The sequence below is a fragment of the Dermacentor albipictus genome, chromosome 2 (assembly GCF_038994185.2).
Source record: "Dermacentor albipictus isolate Rhodes 1998 colony chromosome 2, USDA_Dalb.pri_finalv2, whole genome shotgun sequence".
Taxonomy (NCBI): domain Eukaryota; kingdom Metazoa; phylum Arthropoda; class Arachnida; order Ixodida; family Ixodidae; genus Dermacentor; species Dermacentor albipictus.
This window is the reverse complement of record NC_091822.1, coordinates 117598400-117618298: the sequence shown is the minus strand read 5'-3', so window position 1 is coordinate 117618298 and position 19899 is coordinate 117598400. Positions and strand designations below refer to the sequence as shown.

The 19899-nt window shown below is 43.7% G+C and overlaps 2 protein-coding genes across 2 annotated transcripts in view; one reads left to right on the top strand and one right to left on the bottom strand.

Annotated features, from left to right (window-relative positions):
• Positions 1-339: 339 nt before the first annotated feature.
• Spase12 (Signal peptidase complex subunit Spase12) lies at positions 340-8333 on the bottom strand. Its single transcript, XM_070533899.1, has 4 exons — positions 8134-8333; positions 7983-8042; positions 7401-7487; positions 340-620 (listed from the first exon to the last, which is right to left on the bottom strand). The coding sequence occupies exons 1-4, from the start codon at positions 8185-8187 to the stop codon at positions 513-515; spliced, it is 309 nt and encodes a 102-aa protein (XP_070390000.1). The 5' UTR covers positions 8188-8333; the 3' UTR covers positions 340-512.
• Positions 8334-8463: 130 nt separating this feature from the next.
• The window catches only part of pcm (5'-3' exoribonuclease pacman), a 99861-nt gene continuing 88425 nt past the window's right edge, over positions 8464-19899 (top strand). The window contains exons 1-6 of the mRNA XM_070533898.1: positions 8464-8668; positions 13964-14095; positions 14209-14309; positions 15377-15474; positions 17570-17679; positions 18373-18483. Coding sequence (XP_070389999.1) covers positions 8594-8668; positions 13964-14095; positions 14209-14309; positions 15377-15474; positions 17570-17679; positions 18373-18483 — 627 coding nt within the window. The 5' untranslated portion in view covers positions 8464-8593. The remainder of the gene's footprint in view (positions 8669-13963; positions 14096-14208; positions 14310-15376; positions 15475-17569; positions 17680-18372; positions 18484-19899) is intronic.

The window sequence follows — 19899 nt, the reverse complement described above, 5'->3', positions numbered from 1 at the left end:
CCAACTGGCCAAGGGAACCATCTGACTCGTGAAAGCATAGTGGGAAGGGACAAGTGTACGGAAGAAACTGGGATGCATAGGATGACAAAGAAATGTCTAAACATTTGCATAAGGACACTGGAAAAAGAAAGAGGCTGGCTACGCTACGACACATGCCAAGGACAGAGCATGTTTTTCATATGTCCCTTTAATATACTTATGTACTGATTTTTACCTGACAATCTTCAAACATGGAAAAAAATAAAAGAAAGTATGCCTGCTCGTTTATATATCAACTGAGCTGCGTGCAATGAGGCACAGTGCATCAGCAAGTTCCAATAGAAAACAAGAAACACGAGCTGCCAAACGCTGCCTTCTTATTCATGCCGTGAACTGAAGGCAGACTGTGGATAATTTATTGAAAAGGTACACCCACCACAGCTCTAGATTCGCTCAAAATATGAAATAGTCTTAAGAAAAAAAAAAAGAGAGAGAGAAGCGATAAAGATTATTAAAGGCTCGTTTGTGGTTGATCATTTCTTTTTCTTGCTAGACTTGCTTGAAGAAGACCCGGCTTCATCCCGCGGCTTCTGCCATGGAATGGGATTCTTGCGGTACACTGGCCAGGGAGGTAGCGTGAGCTGCAAGAGCAATAAATACATGATTTCAGAGACAAGACCACTCTAGAATAGCAAGTACAACCAGCATAAACTCTAATGTGAACAATCAAGCCGGGCCCAGACAAATTTGGTACAACAATCAGGGTGCCCTCATAAAAAAAGGTAGATAAGCAGCATGGCTCATTATTATTAATATGTTGGCAACTCATGCAATAACTGCACCTTGTCCAAACTTCTTTGGACAAGCAATAACTGCGCTGCAATGTTGACACTAGATAGATAGCACTGATAGCCAGATAGCACTGATTTAAATTACACCAGTCGTGAGCAGATGTTTACAGATAGGCAACAGTGCATATACGTAATTAGTGTTGCAATTCACATACTGCGCCTTGCAAACCACCTTGCAATTTCAATGCCTACAGTCCGATATTTGCTAACAGAGTGCTGTGATTAATTACTGTATTCCATTTTGTTTTCTTATATTGCTTACTCCAATATTCAATAAGTAACATTTATTTTTCATGCACTGTAAAACATAACAGTGTGGCAGGACAAAGGCCTAACAGCTGTTCCTGGGCACTTCATTAAATAAACATTGATTGATTATATTATTGTTATTAATCAAGTAAACAGACTATGCAGAAAAAGAAAAGGGCTAGCAACTGCTTCTCGAAAAAGACACTAAGCGCATCTCTAGTATTGGCTCAAAACAAGCAGAACACTTAGTTCAATAAATCTACATTAAAATTTGGCTGTGTACGATACACACTGTACTAACATGTATGTTTGAGGAGATACCAAATTTTTTCAAAATCATTCAGAAAAATTGGTCAAAAGCCAGTTGTTACTGTTGATCGCAGCAAAACCTTATACAGTCGATCCCAGATATATCGAACTCGAAGGGGATCGTGAAATAGTTCGATATATTGATAATTCGAAATATAAAATACGCATGTCAAAAGCTTCTCTAACAACTCCACACATCTCAAGGCAGTTTCCTGATCTTGTGCCTAATGGGAACTTACCGATCTGTGCCTCCAAGGTGCATAAAAAAACAAAAACACAGGGCGATGACCAGAGCACTTTATTCCGGAAGAAAAAAATCTGTGACCTTTGCTTGCTTTTTCTTCTGCACCATCAAGTTCATTAAGTGGTCCTCAAGCTTGTTGACAGTGTCCAAATGAGAAAGGCCAGCTCCTTCCATTGTGCCACAACAGTGGCGAATGGCGCTGAAAGCTGATGCAAGTTAAGCTGCAGTGCATGGTGGTTGGTCCTCTTCGTCGGAACCTTCGCCGCTGCTCGAGTCTGCGTCCTTGTCAGCCATGATGTCAGCCACAATGTCCGCATCAGCGTGATCTGCTACAGCTTGCAAGCCGTGGTCAGCGCTGACGAAACTGCGTGCTGTAAGGCTGCGTGGGAATGCCGAGAGCTTGCAAACTTCACTGTCCAGGCATCCACCGTCATCATTTTCACTGTCAAGACATCCGTTGTCTGCAGCTAACACAAAGCCTGCTTTGCGGATGCAGTTCACAATTGTGCTTTTCTTCACGTCGTTCCAAGCACCAGCCAGCATTTGAATGGCTCCGAGGAGGTCCACCATGAGTTTGATTCCTAATCAAAGGTTGATTAGGAGCCTCTGCACCAGTCGTCGTTTGTACTCAACCTTAAACGCTTTCACAATGCCTTGGTCGAGAGGCTGAAGTTTTGCCGTTGTATTTGGTGGCAGAAACTTGAGGGTGATCTGCTTTAATGGGCAGACGACATGATGGGCCGAGTAATTGTCAAGAAGAAGACAAACTTTGCAGCCAGACTTCTCCAGTTCAGCATACCACGCCTGTAGCCACTCAACGAAAAAATCACGTCATCCAAGCTTTATTATTGGACGTGTATCGAACCGGGAAACCTTTCGCGTTCTTAAAGCAGCGTGGCGACCTGCTCTTTCCGATAACAAACGGCCATAGTTTGCATGACCCATCCATATTTGCAGCAAGCAAAATCGATATGCGCACTTTGCTGTTCTTTCCACCGTGGCATGCAGTGCCCTTCAGATGCAGAGTCTTGTTTGGCAGCACTTGCCAAAACAGTGCCATCTCATCTGCGTTGAATATTTGCGACGGTGAAAAGCTGTCGGAAATATTTGGCCACTCTTCGGACAACCACTCCTCTAAGTGACTTGTGCTAGTCAACTCCCTTTTGCTCGAAAGGGTCTTTCCGATGATGCTGTAGCAACTCTTAAATCGCTGCTGCCAACTAGTGCAACCAGTGAAGCTTTCTTCTCCAAAGGCCACAGCAAACTATTTGGTCTTTTCCACGAGCATTGGGCCATCAACAGGTATGTTCTTGGCACGTGTCTCCAAAAACCAGGCGTACAATGCCTTCTTAAGCTTAACATGGGCTTTGTTCTTGAGCATTGTACTCAGGGTGTTGCGAGGAATTCCGAACGCCACAGCGACCGACGACTTTTTCTCACCAGCCTCCACCCGTCTAATGATGTCCGCCTTTGTTGAAAAATCCAAATTATTGCGTTTTTTCTCGGCCATGGCTCCGGAACACGCGCCAAAAGCAGAAAGGCAAATGCACTGCCCCACACGAGTCGCAAGCCTTTGCGTTGGCCTCGTGAATAAAAGGAACAAAGCGAATCGAAAGACGCACCGCTCTGCATCTCCGCACTACCACAAGCGCAAGCTTCACTGACCTCGTTCGTCTCGCTGCGCCAGCCAACCAAAACACAGGAAACGGGCACCTGCGGTCAGCGTGGTTTCTCACTCCCACTTCCCTTTCACACCCAATCGCACTCCAAGTGCTCCTCGTCATGTGCCTTTTACCCACACTCCCCTTTCTCAGAGTGCAGGGCGGCGCGCGTGAGATGCGGGAACATCGCAAGAGGTTCATGAGGAGAAGCGCACTTGCGTGGGCGGGTTGCGATGGGAGAAGCGCACTTGCACGGGTGGGGTATGGTGGGAGAAGCGCACTTGCCGGGGCACAGCTCAGCGCGGAGTTCAATACATTGATATGCCGGTGCATGGGAGTTCTATATATGCGAACAATAGCGCTATACTTTTGCATGGGATTCCCAAGGGGATTTTTAAACTGTTCGATATAGGCAATAATTCAATATATCCGGGATCAACTGTAGTAAGGTCATTATGGAGATGGCATCTAATTTGCTCTTGAGAGCCGAGGATATGCATCTGGACTTCAGTCCACGTCTTGTCAAAGTTCGTACTTGCAATAGGATTTATAAATGAAAGACTGTACAACTAATTTAATTTTTAAAATTAAGAATGGTTCGATGCAGACAAGTGTATAAACCTTGACGAGTAACAAGGCAACTACGCAAATGTCTAAGAAAGGAGCAAATCACTTCCCACTTATAACGAGGAATGGACTAATAGATCCTGAAGCAATACAGCAGTTATGAAAGGCAATATTGTTGAGGGTTCCAGGTTAATTTTGCCAGCTGTGGCTTTTTACTATGTACTGCCTAACTACGTCACACAAGTATTTTTGCATTCCAATCCCCATCAGAATGAGGATGCGGTGGCTAAGCACTGAATCCACAACTTCTTGTTCAGCAACAAAACACTAGTATCATTAAGCCACTGCAGAGAGCAATTGGTAGTAATAATAAACACCTCCAGGTGTGATTAGGAGGAAACGCAACATGGCTAAATTTGTACTGCAATGTAGCCTGTTGCTAAGCATGCAGTAGCCCCGAAATGGCATTCAACCCACAATGTCTCGTGGCAAACTATTGTATGTAAACTAAGAGGATACGAGAGATGCAGATAAGAATAAGCTCAATTGACTGTTCACTGATGATTGTGATCACTGCGCTGCATTCATCACAATGAATGCCAACCAATTTGCACAGCTATCGGCTTTGCAATGAAGACACAGTCTGGATGTCACCAGCAATTAAAAGCGGCAAGCTGCGCAAGTTTGTACTGATCCAACTTCAATAGCACCGTTTACAACAGGGAAGAGCAAACAGAACATAAGTCATGCGCCCTGTTCTCTTTGTTCCTGTCACAACTGGTGCCGTTACGATGAAACGCTGGATAAAGTGGAGAGCATGTGGCAATCTAACAGGATGGATCATGGGGCTAGACAGCCAGAATATAAGTGCACCTACTTTGCCGCTACCCAAAAAAGAGGTCAGCTATCTTTCACGAGCGCAGCAGGTCACTATCAATAGGCCATGTTACGTCTATCAGGTTCACGAAAGCAAAATATTGTCATTTACCAAAGTGTAGCATGAAGCTACGAAGGAAACGCAATATGGAATGACCCATCTTCCATGTGTGCTGGAAAAAGAAGCAGTGACATACTGATGCCTAGGTGATTGCTGGCAGCACCAGTATGTGGTTATGTAGTGAGTTCTTATCTTGCATTGCTTTTGACAGTAATGAATTACATGGGGCAAACTTCTGAAACGTCTGGATGTCCTTAAAGGGACACTAAAGGCAAATACTAAGTCGTCAAGCTAAAGTGATAGTGCTCGAGAATGTCTAAGGCGTGTTTGCAATATTATTGCGAACAGAGCCTTCATAATCGAAAAATTAAGGTAAATGCGAGACATGATTAGAGACTTCCCCAGGACATTCAAGCACTTGCCCGATGACGAAAGCACTTCTCAGTTATATCCTGTCACTAGTACTCAACTATTCATTGCAAAAAACATCCTTGTATTGTATTATAAGATGAAATAAAATTATACTTATCCAGTTTATTTCGTATTTAGAACAAGGAACTCATCGAAATTACCGTTGACAAAGAGGTGGGCAGTCAAAAGATTGTTTTTGCTCGACTCTGCGCTGCCCATGCTTTTGCGTTTCAGTACTTTTCTGATCATGTAGTGCTGCACTGGTTTTGCTGGCTCGTGAAACTCGCACAAACTGCAAGTAGTATAGAATTCAACTTCCATGTGATGTCGCGAGATTCCCTTACGGTCTATGCCACTTAACCAAAAAGCAGCTGCAGCAGTGAATCGACCACTCTGTCTTGGCTCAGTACCGCCATCTGTCGGGCGCTGTTTTACTCGCCGACGGCATCAAAGGGTGGTGATGGCATACTCAATGTTACCACTCCCTCGGTTGGGTAGCGGAAGATTTGAATTTCAAAAAAAGGTATGCAGACCCTTCAGACGCAATTTTCTCGTAAACGAAGTCTTTTCTTGGCCAAAACAAGCATTGTGAGGCTTCTGGAATGGTATTTAGACAGTCTACGTTGACTAAATATTTGCCTTTAGTGTCCCTTTAAAGTACAGAACACATGAAATAAATGATTTTATTCCTATGTGGAGTTAAATGAAGATGACAATTATTTTATGCCTGCATAGAATTTAACAAAGAAGATGAGACCTGATACATATTTCGTTTCATCTAGAACTTCACTGAATCGAGAATACTTAAAACACTCATGTGAGTGCCACATGAATTCAAGAAAGCAAAAATGATGCAATTTTAACCTATGTGGGCACTACTCTCTCTTTTAGACACCAAGCCCATTTCGCATGTTTTGTGTTTTTATGGGAGTGCCAAACATTATTAACAGGTCAACAGCATCCATCACCAGGCCTTAACTTGGCGTTAACCCATACTTTCCCCCATCTTCCTCCCCAAGACTTTATTAAAGAGGCCCGAACCACTTTTTATTGAAGTGGAGAAAGACATTGAAGTAAATATAGGCTATTTCAGAACCACATTGCCGCAAAAAGTACTTCATTGCGTTCAGTAGAAGCGGAGTTTTTGGTAATCAAAGACGGCCTCAGCTGTGCTCCCCTTGCTCCTCCAATGCCTCGCACTTCGAAGGCTAAGGTGGAGACATTACCATGGTGCGCAGATCAAATTTCCGACTTGGTGCCTATGCTACGCTAAATGTAAGCCAAATGCAGCTGACCTCAGAGAGCCGCAGTGCGCTTAGCCACTGGACTCATGGCAGCACCTCGCGGCGGCCGCAGTGTAGCCGAGCGCAGCGACCAATAGCAGCCGCGTATTGGAGTGTGCTTTATGACGAAATAGAGCACACAGAAAAGAGCGAGGAGCGTGGGGTTTTCAAAACGAGAGTGTTTGAGAAAAAGGTGGCTTCGCGCTCCGCTTGCGAGCTCCACAGACCACGTACGACAGCAGAACTTGGCTGAGATGTTCACAACAGCATATGCCACCCGCGGACTATGTTATTTCACCAAGCCCGAGGGGTGGGACAGGGCCCCTTTAAATTGAGTAAGACATTGAGTTCACTTAGTTGCTTCGAAGTTCTCAATGCATAAGGCTCTGTGAACATGAGCTGCAGAATCAAAAGAGCTACAGTAAATAAAGAAGTTAACTGAGTTGCGTTTTATTAAATAGAGGTCTGACTGTTAAATGTTCTACAGGACTCAGCAACTGTAGACTTTGGTACAGAGTTCCCATACATGGATGCAATGAGACCCACTGAAAAAAAACTGCAAGATTTTTTTGCCCAACCTGCTTCTGTCTGTTTTTGAGTCATGCTGAAGACAATGTAAAAACAAATTTTCAAAACATGAAATTAACTGTCACCTGTAAGGAGACATGCACCTTCTTTTTTGACGCAGCTACTGGGATAGTTCCAGTAAAGAAGGTGTGAGTGAGACCCAACATTATGTTTTCAAATAAATATTGTTTGTGCCTTATGTCATACTGCCCAAAGAATGCTTTCTTTTGCACGTTAAATCAGTATTGCACGCAACTGTGCACTGCATCGCCACTGCACAGGCTGCCAATTAAAAATGTCTGGGAGATGACATCCACGCTGACACACGGCCGGATTGCTTACCAGGCAAGAAATGACAAAACCAATTCCAAGGCTGATGACAGTGTAGGAGAACTGCTGCACAATGTATCCCCAGACAAGTCCAGCCGCCTGAAGGAAAAAATAAAACGCTTTAGAGGGTGTCAGTGTCAACACAGAAAAAAGAAGAAAAAAAAGATACCTGTTTGCAAGCAAACACGCGCATAAAAAAGGGAAAAGAAAGAATGCGACGAAGTGCTCAGACTTATCACTGACAGTTTAGTCCGCATATAATACATGCCATGAGTGTGTTTCATCAGCATGGTGAGGTTTGTTCTATTACCTCTGTAGTGCTTTAGACATCCATCACTTGCACTGACACGAGCTTTTTCATTTTCTATCATGCGCCGAAAAAAGAAACCAGCGCAAAAAGGCATCGCAACATAGCCAACTACGCGAACAAAACAGAATTTTAAGAAAGCAATGCGACCTTTATTTTTTTACACAGTCGCCTGCTCCGCCTCTACTACAAACGAAACGAAAACGACACGTTACACATTCGGCTTTTTCGCGGTTTCCGTGCAGTTACAATGCGTGAGAAGGAAGCCACAGTGCAGATCCACTTACCGCAAAGGCAACTATGACCACTTGAAATATTTTCTCCGCTACTTTCTGTCCCTCGAAATCCTGCGAAACGGGATAAAACAATCTCACAGTCAGCGAGCCAACATGCAACCAGCCGGCTCGCAAGCAGAGAGCCGCGGCCCATATAACGTACCATGTATGTAGGAATCCGGTCCAACAGTGGCGTCAGGAACGGTATGTCAATCATGACTGTACGTACGTTTGCAGTGGGAGTACCACTAGCACGAAGGTAGTTTAAACAGTTTTAACACGGGTTCAGAAACAGTCACAAGGAACACGTAGGCACAAAGCTTCTTTTCGCCTGGCGGGCAAGCTGCTACGATGACTAGTACGCAGAAAATAATATTAGTTTTCAAAAGTTAACTATTCAGCAATAATGCTTTTTAGCAAAATTTATTATTATTTTTATTTTACATACTCAAATTTTATTGTTTATTTTGTAGTATGTTGTAGTGTATGAGGTGAAGGAACGCAGCAACTAAGCATTTTCTCGATCTGCTGTCTTTGCATCAGCGCTATTGTAAATTCTGACCCAAGCAATTTATTGGCTCTATGACTACATAAATTTCTAGGTAAACGAACCGCGCATAAGAATGGGAGTGCCAAAGTTCTACCGATGGATAAGCGAACGTTACCCCTGTCTGAGTTCTGCTGTCAAGGAATATCAGGTAGGTTTGACGTCGCGACAGGTAGCCCAACCGTCACAATACGCAGTTCATAGATCGTGTTACCGTCTACATCGTTCTAGCTACTCCTCGTTTCATAGCGCGTCTCAGACGCTGTCGGGAATGGAGTGAAACATAGTGTGCGGATGATTAGCGCGGTATCGCTTGCGTATCACGCGTATAGCTCTTGTGACTTCGCTTAAGATCGAGAGTTTGCTCAAGCGTGCTAAGTTCTGTATTGAATCGATTTCCGTCTCGGTTCGAGCGCTACACCCGAAGCACGTAATTATGAGCGCCGTCGATCAGTTTGAGTACCACTCAACGTTGAAGTGGGGAAGTGTCTTCCCGTTTCAGTTTCTGTGTGCCGACGAACTAAAGTGACGCGTGTTTGCTGGGGGCATGTACCTTGTTTCGCCACGGTCTTATCTTAACGTTATTTAAAACTTGGCCTGACAACAGAAGTAGGGGATCAGTTACAGGATGTGATGTTTTCCTTGCGAGTACAAAAAAAGCTCTGTTAAGTTTCTTCAAGCTCGCATTGTTCATGAATAAAGTGCAACCTTTCTTTAAAACTGATGGTAGCGCTTAAAGGGACGAACACACGGTGAAAAGACGACACGACGACGTGCGAATGCTTACACCCTGAGGAGGAGACAGTGCAACCTGTTTCTGACAAGTGTCGTTTGTTTATTCGTTGTTTGTTCGAGCCTCGCATAAGTGTCATGTCGCTTACGAAAACGATGTACACGAGACAGTTGCGGTCTAGCTTGAGTTTTAATTTGCTTGAAAGAAAATTGGCCGGCAGTTCTTAGTCCCACCATATGTCTTTGCATTCTCTGCATGGTTCGTGCTCCTTGACTGGCTGTGATTACATAACGGCAGCCGGTAGAAATCACACGAAGCAATTCAAAAAATTACATTGACCCTAAAACTGTATCTGTATGTGACAACTTTGTCCATTTCTATGACCTATCCGATGCTTGACCAATCCACCATTGTGGGCATGTGCTACCAACATACCCTCATTCTGTATGTCAACTTTGACTGACAGATCACTAGACTGGTGTTGGCATAATCTTATGCTCATTTTGCTGGCAGTCTGCGCTACCATAATGACTTGTGCCCTTAAAATGTTCTCTTAAAGGAGGAAAAAAGAACACAAAGTCGAAAGTTCATTGACATTTTAGAACCCTTATGGGTTCCTTATTCACGATGCAGTAGATGCAAGGCCATACATTCAAACCCGGGTATACCAAGCCCACATATAACGAGTTATTGTGTATACTGAACAGCAGTAAAATCCTCTAGAAAGTTTTTGCATAAAATTTTCATTTTATCTGTCGAGTTACCTATATATCAATTTCTTTTATTTTTTTGGTGATACCCTTCAGATTCGATATGTCTGGGTTCAACTGTGGTATGTTTGAGTGCACAGCACGTGGCCTAAGGATCTGTAATAAACTGGGGCACAGTGCCATCTGATCTGTTTGTGATAGTGGGTGGGACCAGATGAATGTTCATCAAAGTCTTGTGACCTCATAAAATGTTTTGCCGGCACTCGTCCATCTAGCTCGTAGTGCTGTGCTGCCCATTGTTGAGGCTAGCATGTTTGATGCTCCAGGCATGAAATGACATGGGCAGGCCGTCCCAGCTTTGGCAGTCATGGTACAGACATGAACACAACCTGCAGCATGTTTAACAGAAGGCTGCTTTCACATGCTTAGTTCAATTGCCAAATGCGCTGCAAGGTTATACAATCCATGTTGTCTGACACATCTATGAAATGAAAGTACATATGGATTTAGCTTAGCATTATTCCTAGTGAAAATTTGCGTTAGTAATTCAATCCAGAGAGGAGCTTGAAGTTAACGGTGGTTGATCAAGGAATGTCGCTGGAGCTAATGTTATGACTAGGCAGCTTATCTTCATCAGGGCAACTGCGATGATGAAGATAAGTCGCTTTGTCAAAGCATTGGCTCCAGCAACATTGCATCTTCGACCACAATTTGTAGTTTGGTGCCACATGGCAGGCATAAGCGGCTTTTGGGGTAGTGTAAAGGACAGCAGTGTGCTGACGGCCTGCCTGCTATGGTATATAGTAGTGAAACCTGGTTCTGCTATCGAGACATTTGAAAACAGTCGGCTAGCTTTTGCTGCTGCTGCTACATCAACACAAAGAAAGCACAATTTTTGTATATTATGGAAGAGCAAGACAACTAATGCATGGATACGCTATACGGTACATCACTACTTTAGCCATTAAGTATGTATATACTCTGTATTTCTTTCAATACAAAAAACTAGTTTGTTAGCAGTTGTGTTGTCATCATTTCTTTGTGTCCTGGTTCCTCTCATATTCCCTTTTATCATTATGAAGTTTCAGCGTAGAGATGATGCTATCTTCCATCTTCTTGCTGCCCACACTGTGATATCAACGTGAACACAATAAAGTGCCCGCAAACTTTTCTCTGGCTTTCTCCAAACACAAATATGCCAGCATTAGTCATGTGACCATAGCCAGGCAATATACAGTTTTAGTTTAAAGTTAGCATAATAGCGGGATTAAGGGAAATATCCTTACCATTCGGCAAACGAACTTTGCAGGAAGCGAGTTTTAGTATAGCGTAATATTTTTGTGTGGGACACTGTTCAAATATTCTTTAAATTTCGTATAGAAAGTGCACATAAGTGATTTATCTATTCACCAAGCATTGCATGTTGTCTGAAAAGTGCAAGAGGCAGCACAGTTACAGTTGGGAGCACACTCTATTTGTACTCTCCATTCTGCCGATCCACAGTAAAATCAGTACAAACCTGTCGTCTATGTCCTCTGAGATCTCCCACTCTCAGAGGCCATATGCTGTTGTGCCTACTTCTCGACCTTGCCAATAGGTGGCGCAGCCATCCCTAAAGTTCTAAAGTCCCTCAATAATTCCAAAGTACAGACAGGCTTTGATCCAGCCGACGACGCCAGCGATAGGCTGATCGGTGACATGTGACCTTGCTCCGCCCCTTTGCCGCCATGAAAGTTCTTTCGTGCCAGGCGAAGTGCGCGCGTTTCGCCTGCTGTGCTATGCACATTGCTGTGATAATTTCGTTCCGGGAGGGCCAAGTGGCCTCGTTGCTTTGCGGTTGGATGCCGAAACGGGACGAACGATGGCAAGAAGTTATTTTGCATCCCGCACGGCAACCAGAACCTAACCAGAAGAAAAGTATGCTTCCACAGAATTGGACGAAAGGACTTTGAACTGCCGGTAACTGCACGGTTATGCGACGCAAGACACACAGAACGATACAAAGGTGCGATAGAAAGTATACACGTGCAAGCGTCGAGCTGTGATAGTATTTCACTCACGCGTATGAATATTGATGGCCGAAATTTGTGGATATTATTTATTTTAGTTCGTTATGAGCCCGCTGAATAGCTCAGTATGACCTAGGATGTACAGGACCGAAATGCCTTGTTGCTGTGCGGGTGAGTGCCGAGATCAGACGGAGGACGGCAAGTAGTTATTTTGCATTCCGCGTGGCAAACAAAACCTAACTAGAAGATAAATGTGGTCGCATAGAATCGGACGGAAAGACAGAACCGTCGGTAACTGCACGACTATGCGAGGAAAGTAACGTAGAGCAATACGAAGGTGTGAGAGAAAGCATACACATGTGCATGCAGAGCTGCGATAGTATTTCATTCGCGCACATGAATATTGACGGCCGAAGTTTGTGGAGATTATTGATTTTAGTGCATTATGAGCCCGTTGACTATGCGAGGAAAGTAAAGTATAGCGATACGAAGGCGCGAGAGAAAGTATACACATGTGCGTGCAGAGCTGCGATAGTATTTCATTCGCGCACATGAATGTTGACGGCCGAAGTTTGTGGAGATTATTGATTTTAGTGCATTATGAGCCCGTTGACTTAGCAAGTGCAGTATGACGCATTAACTCGCTGACAAATATCCGCATTGCGTTACGTGCGATAATAAATAAATTTCAGCAGCGAATTCTACTTTCACACTTTCCTGTGTTTGTGCGCGTTGTTAACTGCGCTTTACAATATGTCTAAAAAGTAATTTCCAACTGTGCATATCCTAATCGTTTTTTGTGCATTGCATATGTGAATATATTTCGAAGTGCCTGCATTACTCAGCTTTTAAAAACAAATACTGCATAGCCACTGCTACTGGCCATCAAATAATAAAATGTAATAGTATAATACAATTTATCAAAGTACATTACATACAGCTGCGAGCTCATTCCTTCCAAGTTTCCCTTACACTCGAAGAAGTTTCAGTAATCGGCGATGCCATTTTACTGATGAAAAACACACAACTGCAAATTAGCATAAGAAAAACTCCAGAAGCGATACACGGATCGCCAGCAAAACATAGTGCAATAATAGCTAGGCCAATCCGCGTGCATTTCGTATAAGGGCTCCCTAATTCTTACGGGGCTTTAGCGGTGCACGGAGGCGAAAAGGCATAAACACAACAATGCGCGTCATGATTCAAGTTTACATGGCGACGTCGCACGGTTCACGAGAACAGTCAACCGCATTCACACACGCGCACACACTACGCTTGATGTTGGTGTGCCGCGACATTAGATCGCGCCGGCAGCCCGAACACGATCGAGGAGACTCGCTGACATGATCCATACCGCTGCTTTAGAATGTCATGACAGTTGCACTGGCTTGTAGCACTGAATCACAAAACAAGACAGTCGTCGTGTAATCGCTACACGACAAGCACACTCAGCGGCAAGAAGACTGTTGGCGCACTTGTTTCCACACACATACAGAATGTTGTTTAGTTGCCGTGAGGGTCGCATGTTTCAGCGTCGTTATGTCGAAACTTTTCGGTCTAAGCCACTGTCAGCCCTCGACTGATTCGAAACTACAGGTGATCTCTAGAAATCCACAAGGTTATTCACAATAGGCTGTCGTCAAAGCGGCCTGGGGCTATGCGAAAGCTATTTACGCATTCATTTGCTACGAATGAAGTGAACTCTATTCAAAAGCAGCTCCAAATTCAGTTCGAAGCGGGCAGCCAGGATTGCCACCATGTTTTTACATAAATTACATAAATTAGCAAAGAAAGTAACACTAAATCTGAGAAATAGCATGCGTACACTAAACGCTATTCTGTGCATGCGTATTTCGATCCCACTGTTCCACTAAGCCCGCTAAACTAAAGCTTAAATTGCAATATCCAGTTTCAAATATTTAATGTATCTTAAGGCAAGCTGTGTGTTATCAGACTGACCTGCCATTTCATTGTGCTTTAATTTGTGTTCCCAGATTCCAGAGTTCGACAACTTGTACCTTGACATGAACGGAATTATCCATGTCTGCTCGCACCCCAACGATGAGGACCCGCACTTTCGCATTACAGAAGAAAAAATCTTCTTGGACATCTTTAATTACATAGATGTGAGTACAGGCTTATGTTATATGGATGTCGTTGTGTATTACGTTGATCTTAATGGGGACAGAGAACTGAGTTATTTGCCTGTTTGTCTGAGGTCAGTTTTCCATCTTTTCAGTTTCTGTTTCGGATGATCAAGCCCAAGAAGACATTCTTCATGGCTGTTGACGGCGTTGCCCCCAGGGCCAAGATGAATCAGCAGCGAGGCCGGAGATTCAAGTAAATACCTACATTTCGTTTTCGTTTGCATGTGCATGGGGTGCATTTTCAGCTATTCTGTCACATGTTGTAAAATAGTATTGCTCGAAATTATTCTCTTCTTCTAGTTGGAGATAGCACGTGGGCATTTTAAGCTTCTCCAGAAGAAGCTGGGCTTTGGCTTTATGTCACCAGGCTCTTCATAGTCGCCAATGTACAGACATAACAATTTGTTGAATTTGTTCCTAGCCTGACAGCTTGTAAATTTCAGCACGAAAGGACTCCATAGGCATTGACATCTGTTTTTTTTTTTTCCCCTTGTGTCTTGCACTAAGCTTATTTTTATGCATTGAACCACTCTACTGCCACATGTAGTGCTACTTGTAACGCAGTCTGAAATTATTCAGTCAGATTACAGTAAAAGTAACAATTGTTGCTTCTTCTTTCATTAAAGTGTCTAATCACTTGCACATACAATTATTATAAGAAAAAACTTTGTTGATGTATTACTAGTTATCGCAATGGCACAGTGACACGTCTGTTAGCTCATCCTCTCTCTCTCTTTATATGCTTGGTGCTACGGACCTAGACAAAGCTGTGCAGAACCAATGCATAGTGGCAACAAAGAAATTGTGTGCTGCCTATTGGTTTATCACAATTTTGAGAAATTTTCCACCTTCATCGTACCTAGAATGTTGCTACAGTAAATGGTTAGAGTAGGCCCTACCTCCACAGTAGAATAATTTCTCTGCTTCTGAAGCTGGTTGCTACACCTAAAAGGCAACAATGATCAACATTGTGTACTGCGCAGACAGCAAGACAAGTGATACGAACCGGACAAGTGCACTTTGCTCTGCTGTCTGCTCTGTTTGTCAAGTTGAACATGAGCCAACCAGCCCAGCTTAGAACTTGTGCAACAAAAATCACTCCAACACCTTGCGTGTAACTGTAACATGCTTCCTTGCAGAGTGCAGAAAATATTTCCTTTAAGTTTTATGATACAGAAGTTTTATGAGGGCTAGCACACGAGGCTGCTGTTGTACTGTCGGCATTATGTCTTTTTTAATATCCTACACTTCTGTTGTCAGGTCTGCAAAGGAGGCCCAGGCACTGGAGAAGGAGGCACGTGATAAGGGAGAGGTCCTGCCTACTGAGGAGAGGTTTGACTCGAACTGCATTTCGCCTGGTGAGAGCTAATTAAAATCTATTTTTTAACAGAACTGCGGTTGGTAAGCTGCTCACTCCGTGGTTGCTTAGCGGCTTTGTCGTTGTACTGCCAAGCATGAGGTCATGGGTTCAATTCCCGGTCACAGTGCCCACATTTCGACGGGATCAGAAGGCAAAAAACACTCCTTTGCTTTGATTTAAGTGTACAGGGATGCATTCCAGGTCGTAAGGAATAATCCAAAGTCGCCCACCATGGCGTGCCTTATACCGTATTTATTCAAATCTAAGCCGATAGTTTTTTTTTTTTTTCAAATAATCATATGCCAGACTCTAGGGTCGGCTTAGTTTTGAGGATTATAAAAACGCGCCAGGTTGTAATTAAAAAGAATAAATGTGGTGCATAGCTAGCGCCATCTAGAAAAGTCAGTATCACATCCGCTAATAGCCGCGCCAGTAGCCTACTTAAGTACACGAGGGACGTCGCTATTTTGACCTGTCGTATCGGCGTGCGGCGTGGCCCATAACATGGCATTATCGTAATGGCTACAAACAGGCAATGCCACTATAGTGCCGCTTTCACACGAAACGTTGTGCTAGCCGCAGAGGCATCGTCAAAATTTCAAGCCAGGCGTCGATAAGAAAAATGGCTGTCGTTGGAGAGGGCAGTGGGGACGCTTTTTGCGTGTTCCGCAATGAGAAGATGACAGCGATAAAGAAAATAAGATCACAGTAACAGAGAGGAGCTGTTCACCGAGATCGCACCGCATTTCAATGCGTGTGAGCCATGCCGCACTGTCTGCGGACGCAAGCAAGCTTGTGTGTGTCCGCAAGCATGCGTGGGGTCTGGGCTATAGCGACGAGGCTAGCAACGATGATAACGTAGAGTGAGCTTGGCAAGTTCATATTAAATAAATGGTGTTTTCATTTTGTGAACGCTGCCCTCACATGTTTGTTCGATCTACATTCAGGCTAAGTCTTTTTTTTAATTTTTTCTGGCTTCGAACATTCGGGGGTCGGCCTAAAATTCAGGCCGGCCTAGATTCCGAGTAAATATGGTAATAATATATTGGTTCTGACAGCTAAAACCACAGAACTTAATTTTTAATTTTAGCCCCATAATTTGATTTTCATTTGAGTACATGTGGGGTCTGAGTTGCTCTTGGCAACAATGGAATAACAGCAGAGACAGTTGTGCAAACAAATTAAGGGCATTTATTGCAAACTTTATACAAGATTACCATTCGCCGAAATACAACGCATGGAACACACTGCTAGAGTAGAGGTTCGATTCACCATGCAAGGATACCGGCGCCTAAGTCATTCACAGGTGCAGTCTCACAAACAGAAGTGCATTCGAGTGATAGGGAGACCCTCGGCAGGTCAATCTTGTGAAGCACACCCACAAGCACGCTGTTGGTCCGCGCACAACACCATTCTCAAGCCAAAGGGAGGAAGCAATTGTCTCTTGCACCCTAATATCCATGCCATTTACGGGATACTATCATTGGAACACTCGCTCCATCTCTCGTCGTACTGCATAGCTAACAACACTGACTACCTCAGCCGCATGTGCTATGCGAGGAAGCCGGAATCCAGGAAATGTGAGAGTCGTGCAGGGAACACGGCGGGATACACAAGATTTCAGCATGCCCATAGTGCGAAAGAGCTCTCATGGCACAGTACTGCTTTCATTGTGATTGAAGGTTGTCTGCGAAGTGCTACACTCTTAAGCTTGCTTTAGATGTGTACACACCCGTGTATGCGGGTGTGTGCAGTTGGCCACAAAAATTTTGCAGGTCACAGGATTTGCGAAATAACTAAATTCCCACAAGTCCTGGGCTTATAGCCTCAAAGTTTCAATTCGTATTAGCTTTTGCAACCTGCACAGTAATCCATCAAATTAAGAGCGCTGTGCTTTAATGAGAAGAAATTCACATTTGTTGTAGAACCTGTGTCTCGTAGACTTCTGTGGCTTACTGTACAATTATATGCATGTTTGTATGTAGACATTATTTTCAAGACATTCATCATAAAGACCCAGTGTGTAGCCTTGTGGTTGACACTTAAGGCTTGATACAAAGAGTAACACTACCACAACATGCATTTCAATGCAGGCACTGAATTTATGGCACGGCTGCAGGATCAGCTGCAGCAGTTTGTGGCCACAAAGGTTTCCACCGACCCTCTGTGGCAAGGTGTCAAGGTTTACCTCTCGGGCCACCAGGTTTGTTGCCACAAGTTAATTTTGGCTAATTGATGACACTAGTGTAAAGGTTGACTTGCACATCGTTTGCTGCGCATCAAAGAGTTGGCCATGCTCTGAAGCAGGGATTCCCTAACTTCTTTGCCTTGGAAAAACCCTGCCTGCTGTGGAACCCCTACCCCCCCGTACAACTCCTGATGCAAATGGGGTCATTTTAATTGTTAGACTCAAACTCTCATGTACAGATATGCCAAAGGGGCGATTGGGTCAGATCCATTTTGGCCACTTGTGAAATCCTAAAATGCTATTTGCGGAACCTGGTTTGGGAACCTCTGCTTTAAAGGGTCGCATTTTCAAACATTGTCCCTTTTTCAGATTCAGTGTATATGAGGGCACCCCAGATACTTCGGGCTTTTCTCAGGCGTAAAAGTTGGATGTATATTCACTATGCGCTTGTGCAGGTTTATTATAAAGAAGTCCTGAGTGCATGTGAATCGCATGTCACATAATATTTCAGCAAAGGTTTTGTATAGCAGTTAATTTGGTATATCTGTGCATGCTACAATGCAGTTTGACTGTATGTACACTGTGCTGATGAATATTAGTCCCTCAGTTTGCTGTAAGTGTGAATTAGTAGAACAGTATTGTTGAGCATAGCATGGCGAGTTCTTTTGTTTACGAGACAAACCATTTCTTTCCTGTGTTTTGGAATAGACGCCAGGTGAAGGGGAACACAAGGTGATGGATTTTATCCGAACTGAACGGTCCCAGCCTGGTTATGACCCAAACACAAGGCACTGTTTGTATGGGCTTGATGCTGACTTGGTAAGAAAGTTTGTTATTAACTTAGCATACTTGTGCATTGCTCATGCTGTTGTCGCAGTGTATGGATTTAGGGAGATTTGAATGTGTGCTGATTCCATTGCCATTTCACTGCCCTATAGCAGAGACATAGTTGTAGCTGCTTTAATAGTTCACGTACCTGCCAACTTTGGATGCTTATGTATGAATATGTGATTTAAATGGGACAGCTTTGAAGCGTAAACCCCAAAGCAGAAGGATTTAGTTAGAAGGAAACCAAGCAATAGCTACATTGGAGGACGTATAAATGCGCATGATGTTTCTCAAATAAACTATAATGTTATTCATTTACCTGCACCACAGTGCTTCGTGTCAATGTTATCCATTGTTATTGGCCCACACGTATTTCATCTGTGTGGGCCAATAGCAATCTTTTATGTGCATCGCACATGCACATAAAAGAGAGGTTTAGGTAAGCATCACGTAATTAGATGTAACATTAAGCCTCATACTTTTACGTTGCAAAATGTGATGTAATTGTTGCATGGAAAGTACTGCAGATCTGATTTTATTTACCGTGGGCAAGCGGGCCGGCTTGTATGTTTTACCACATGACGCATGTGTACTGCGGCGAAGCTTGCATTAACAGGGCCCTCCTGTAGTGGGAGATTCCTTTGCAGATTATGTTAGGCGTATGTTGTCATGAACCACACTTTGTGCTGCTTCGGGAGGAATGCCCTCCCATAGACGATGGTTGTGCAAGCCTGCAGAAATGTGCCATTTCTGATGCATTAAATGGAACTAAAGATGACTTTCTCTGGTCGATAGGCAGCGAAAACGGGGTGTCGTCGGACTGAGGTAATCACTAGCCCCTAAGATTCAGCTGTGTGTGTGTCTGTGTGAATTTGTATGTCTCATAATATTGTGTGAACATGGTATGCATTGACTCGGGTTCCATTACTTGATGTGCGCAGTAGAATCGACACCAAGTTATTTTTCGGATGTTTGCGCGGTAATGTAACTGCGTGTTACAATCGGCGCCGCAGTATAATCATGCAAATACAGTAAGTCAGTGCCATATGAACAATGAGGTAGATGCGAGTAGATGAAAGAGCATGATAGCCTGCCGGAACACATTAGAAAATAACATAGTTTCGTTCTCTACATGCGTGACTGCATGACGTAGGAACAAGCAGACGAAACGGAAGTACATCTCTCTTGCTATGTACGAAGTTAAACAAAGACATGCAGGCATTCAGTTTGCATGTTTGATTATTTATTTCTCTAAACATTAATTCGTATACTGAAGCACCAGATCAAACAAATAACTGATGTTGCCTCGAATAATTCTTGAAGTCACATGTCATTGTGAGTGACATCACAGCACTGCCGTTTACGTAGTTGCACTTGTGCAACTGATGTCAACTCTCCAGCTGGGAC

Coding starts and splice junctions, on each gene's coding strand:
- Spase12 (XM_070533899.1), bottom strand. CDS start 8,187: ATGATTGACATACCGTTCCTGACGCCACTGTTGGACCGGATTCCTACA. Junction 8,043..8,133: donor ACCGGATTCCTACATACATG/GTACGTTATATG, acceptor CCCGTTTCGCAG/GATTTCGAGGGACAGAAAGT. Junction 621..7,400: donor GTTTTGTCATTTCTTGCCTG/GTAAGCAATCCG, acceptor TTGCTCTTGCAG/CTCACGCTACCTCCCTGGCC.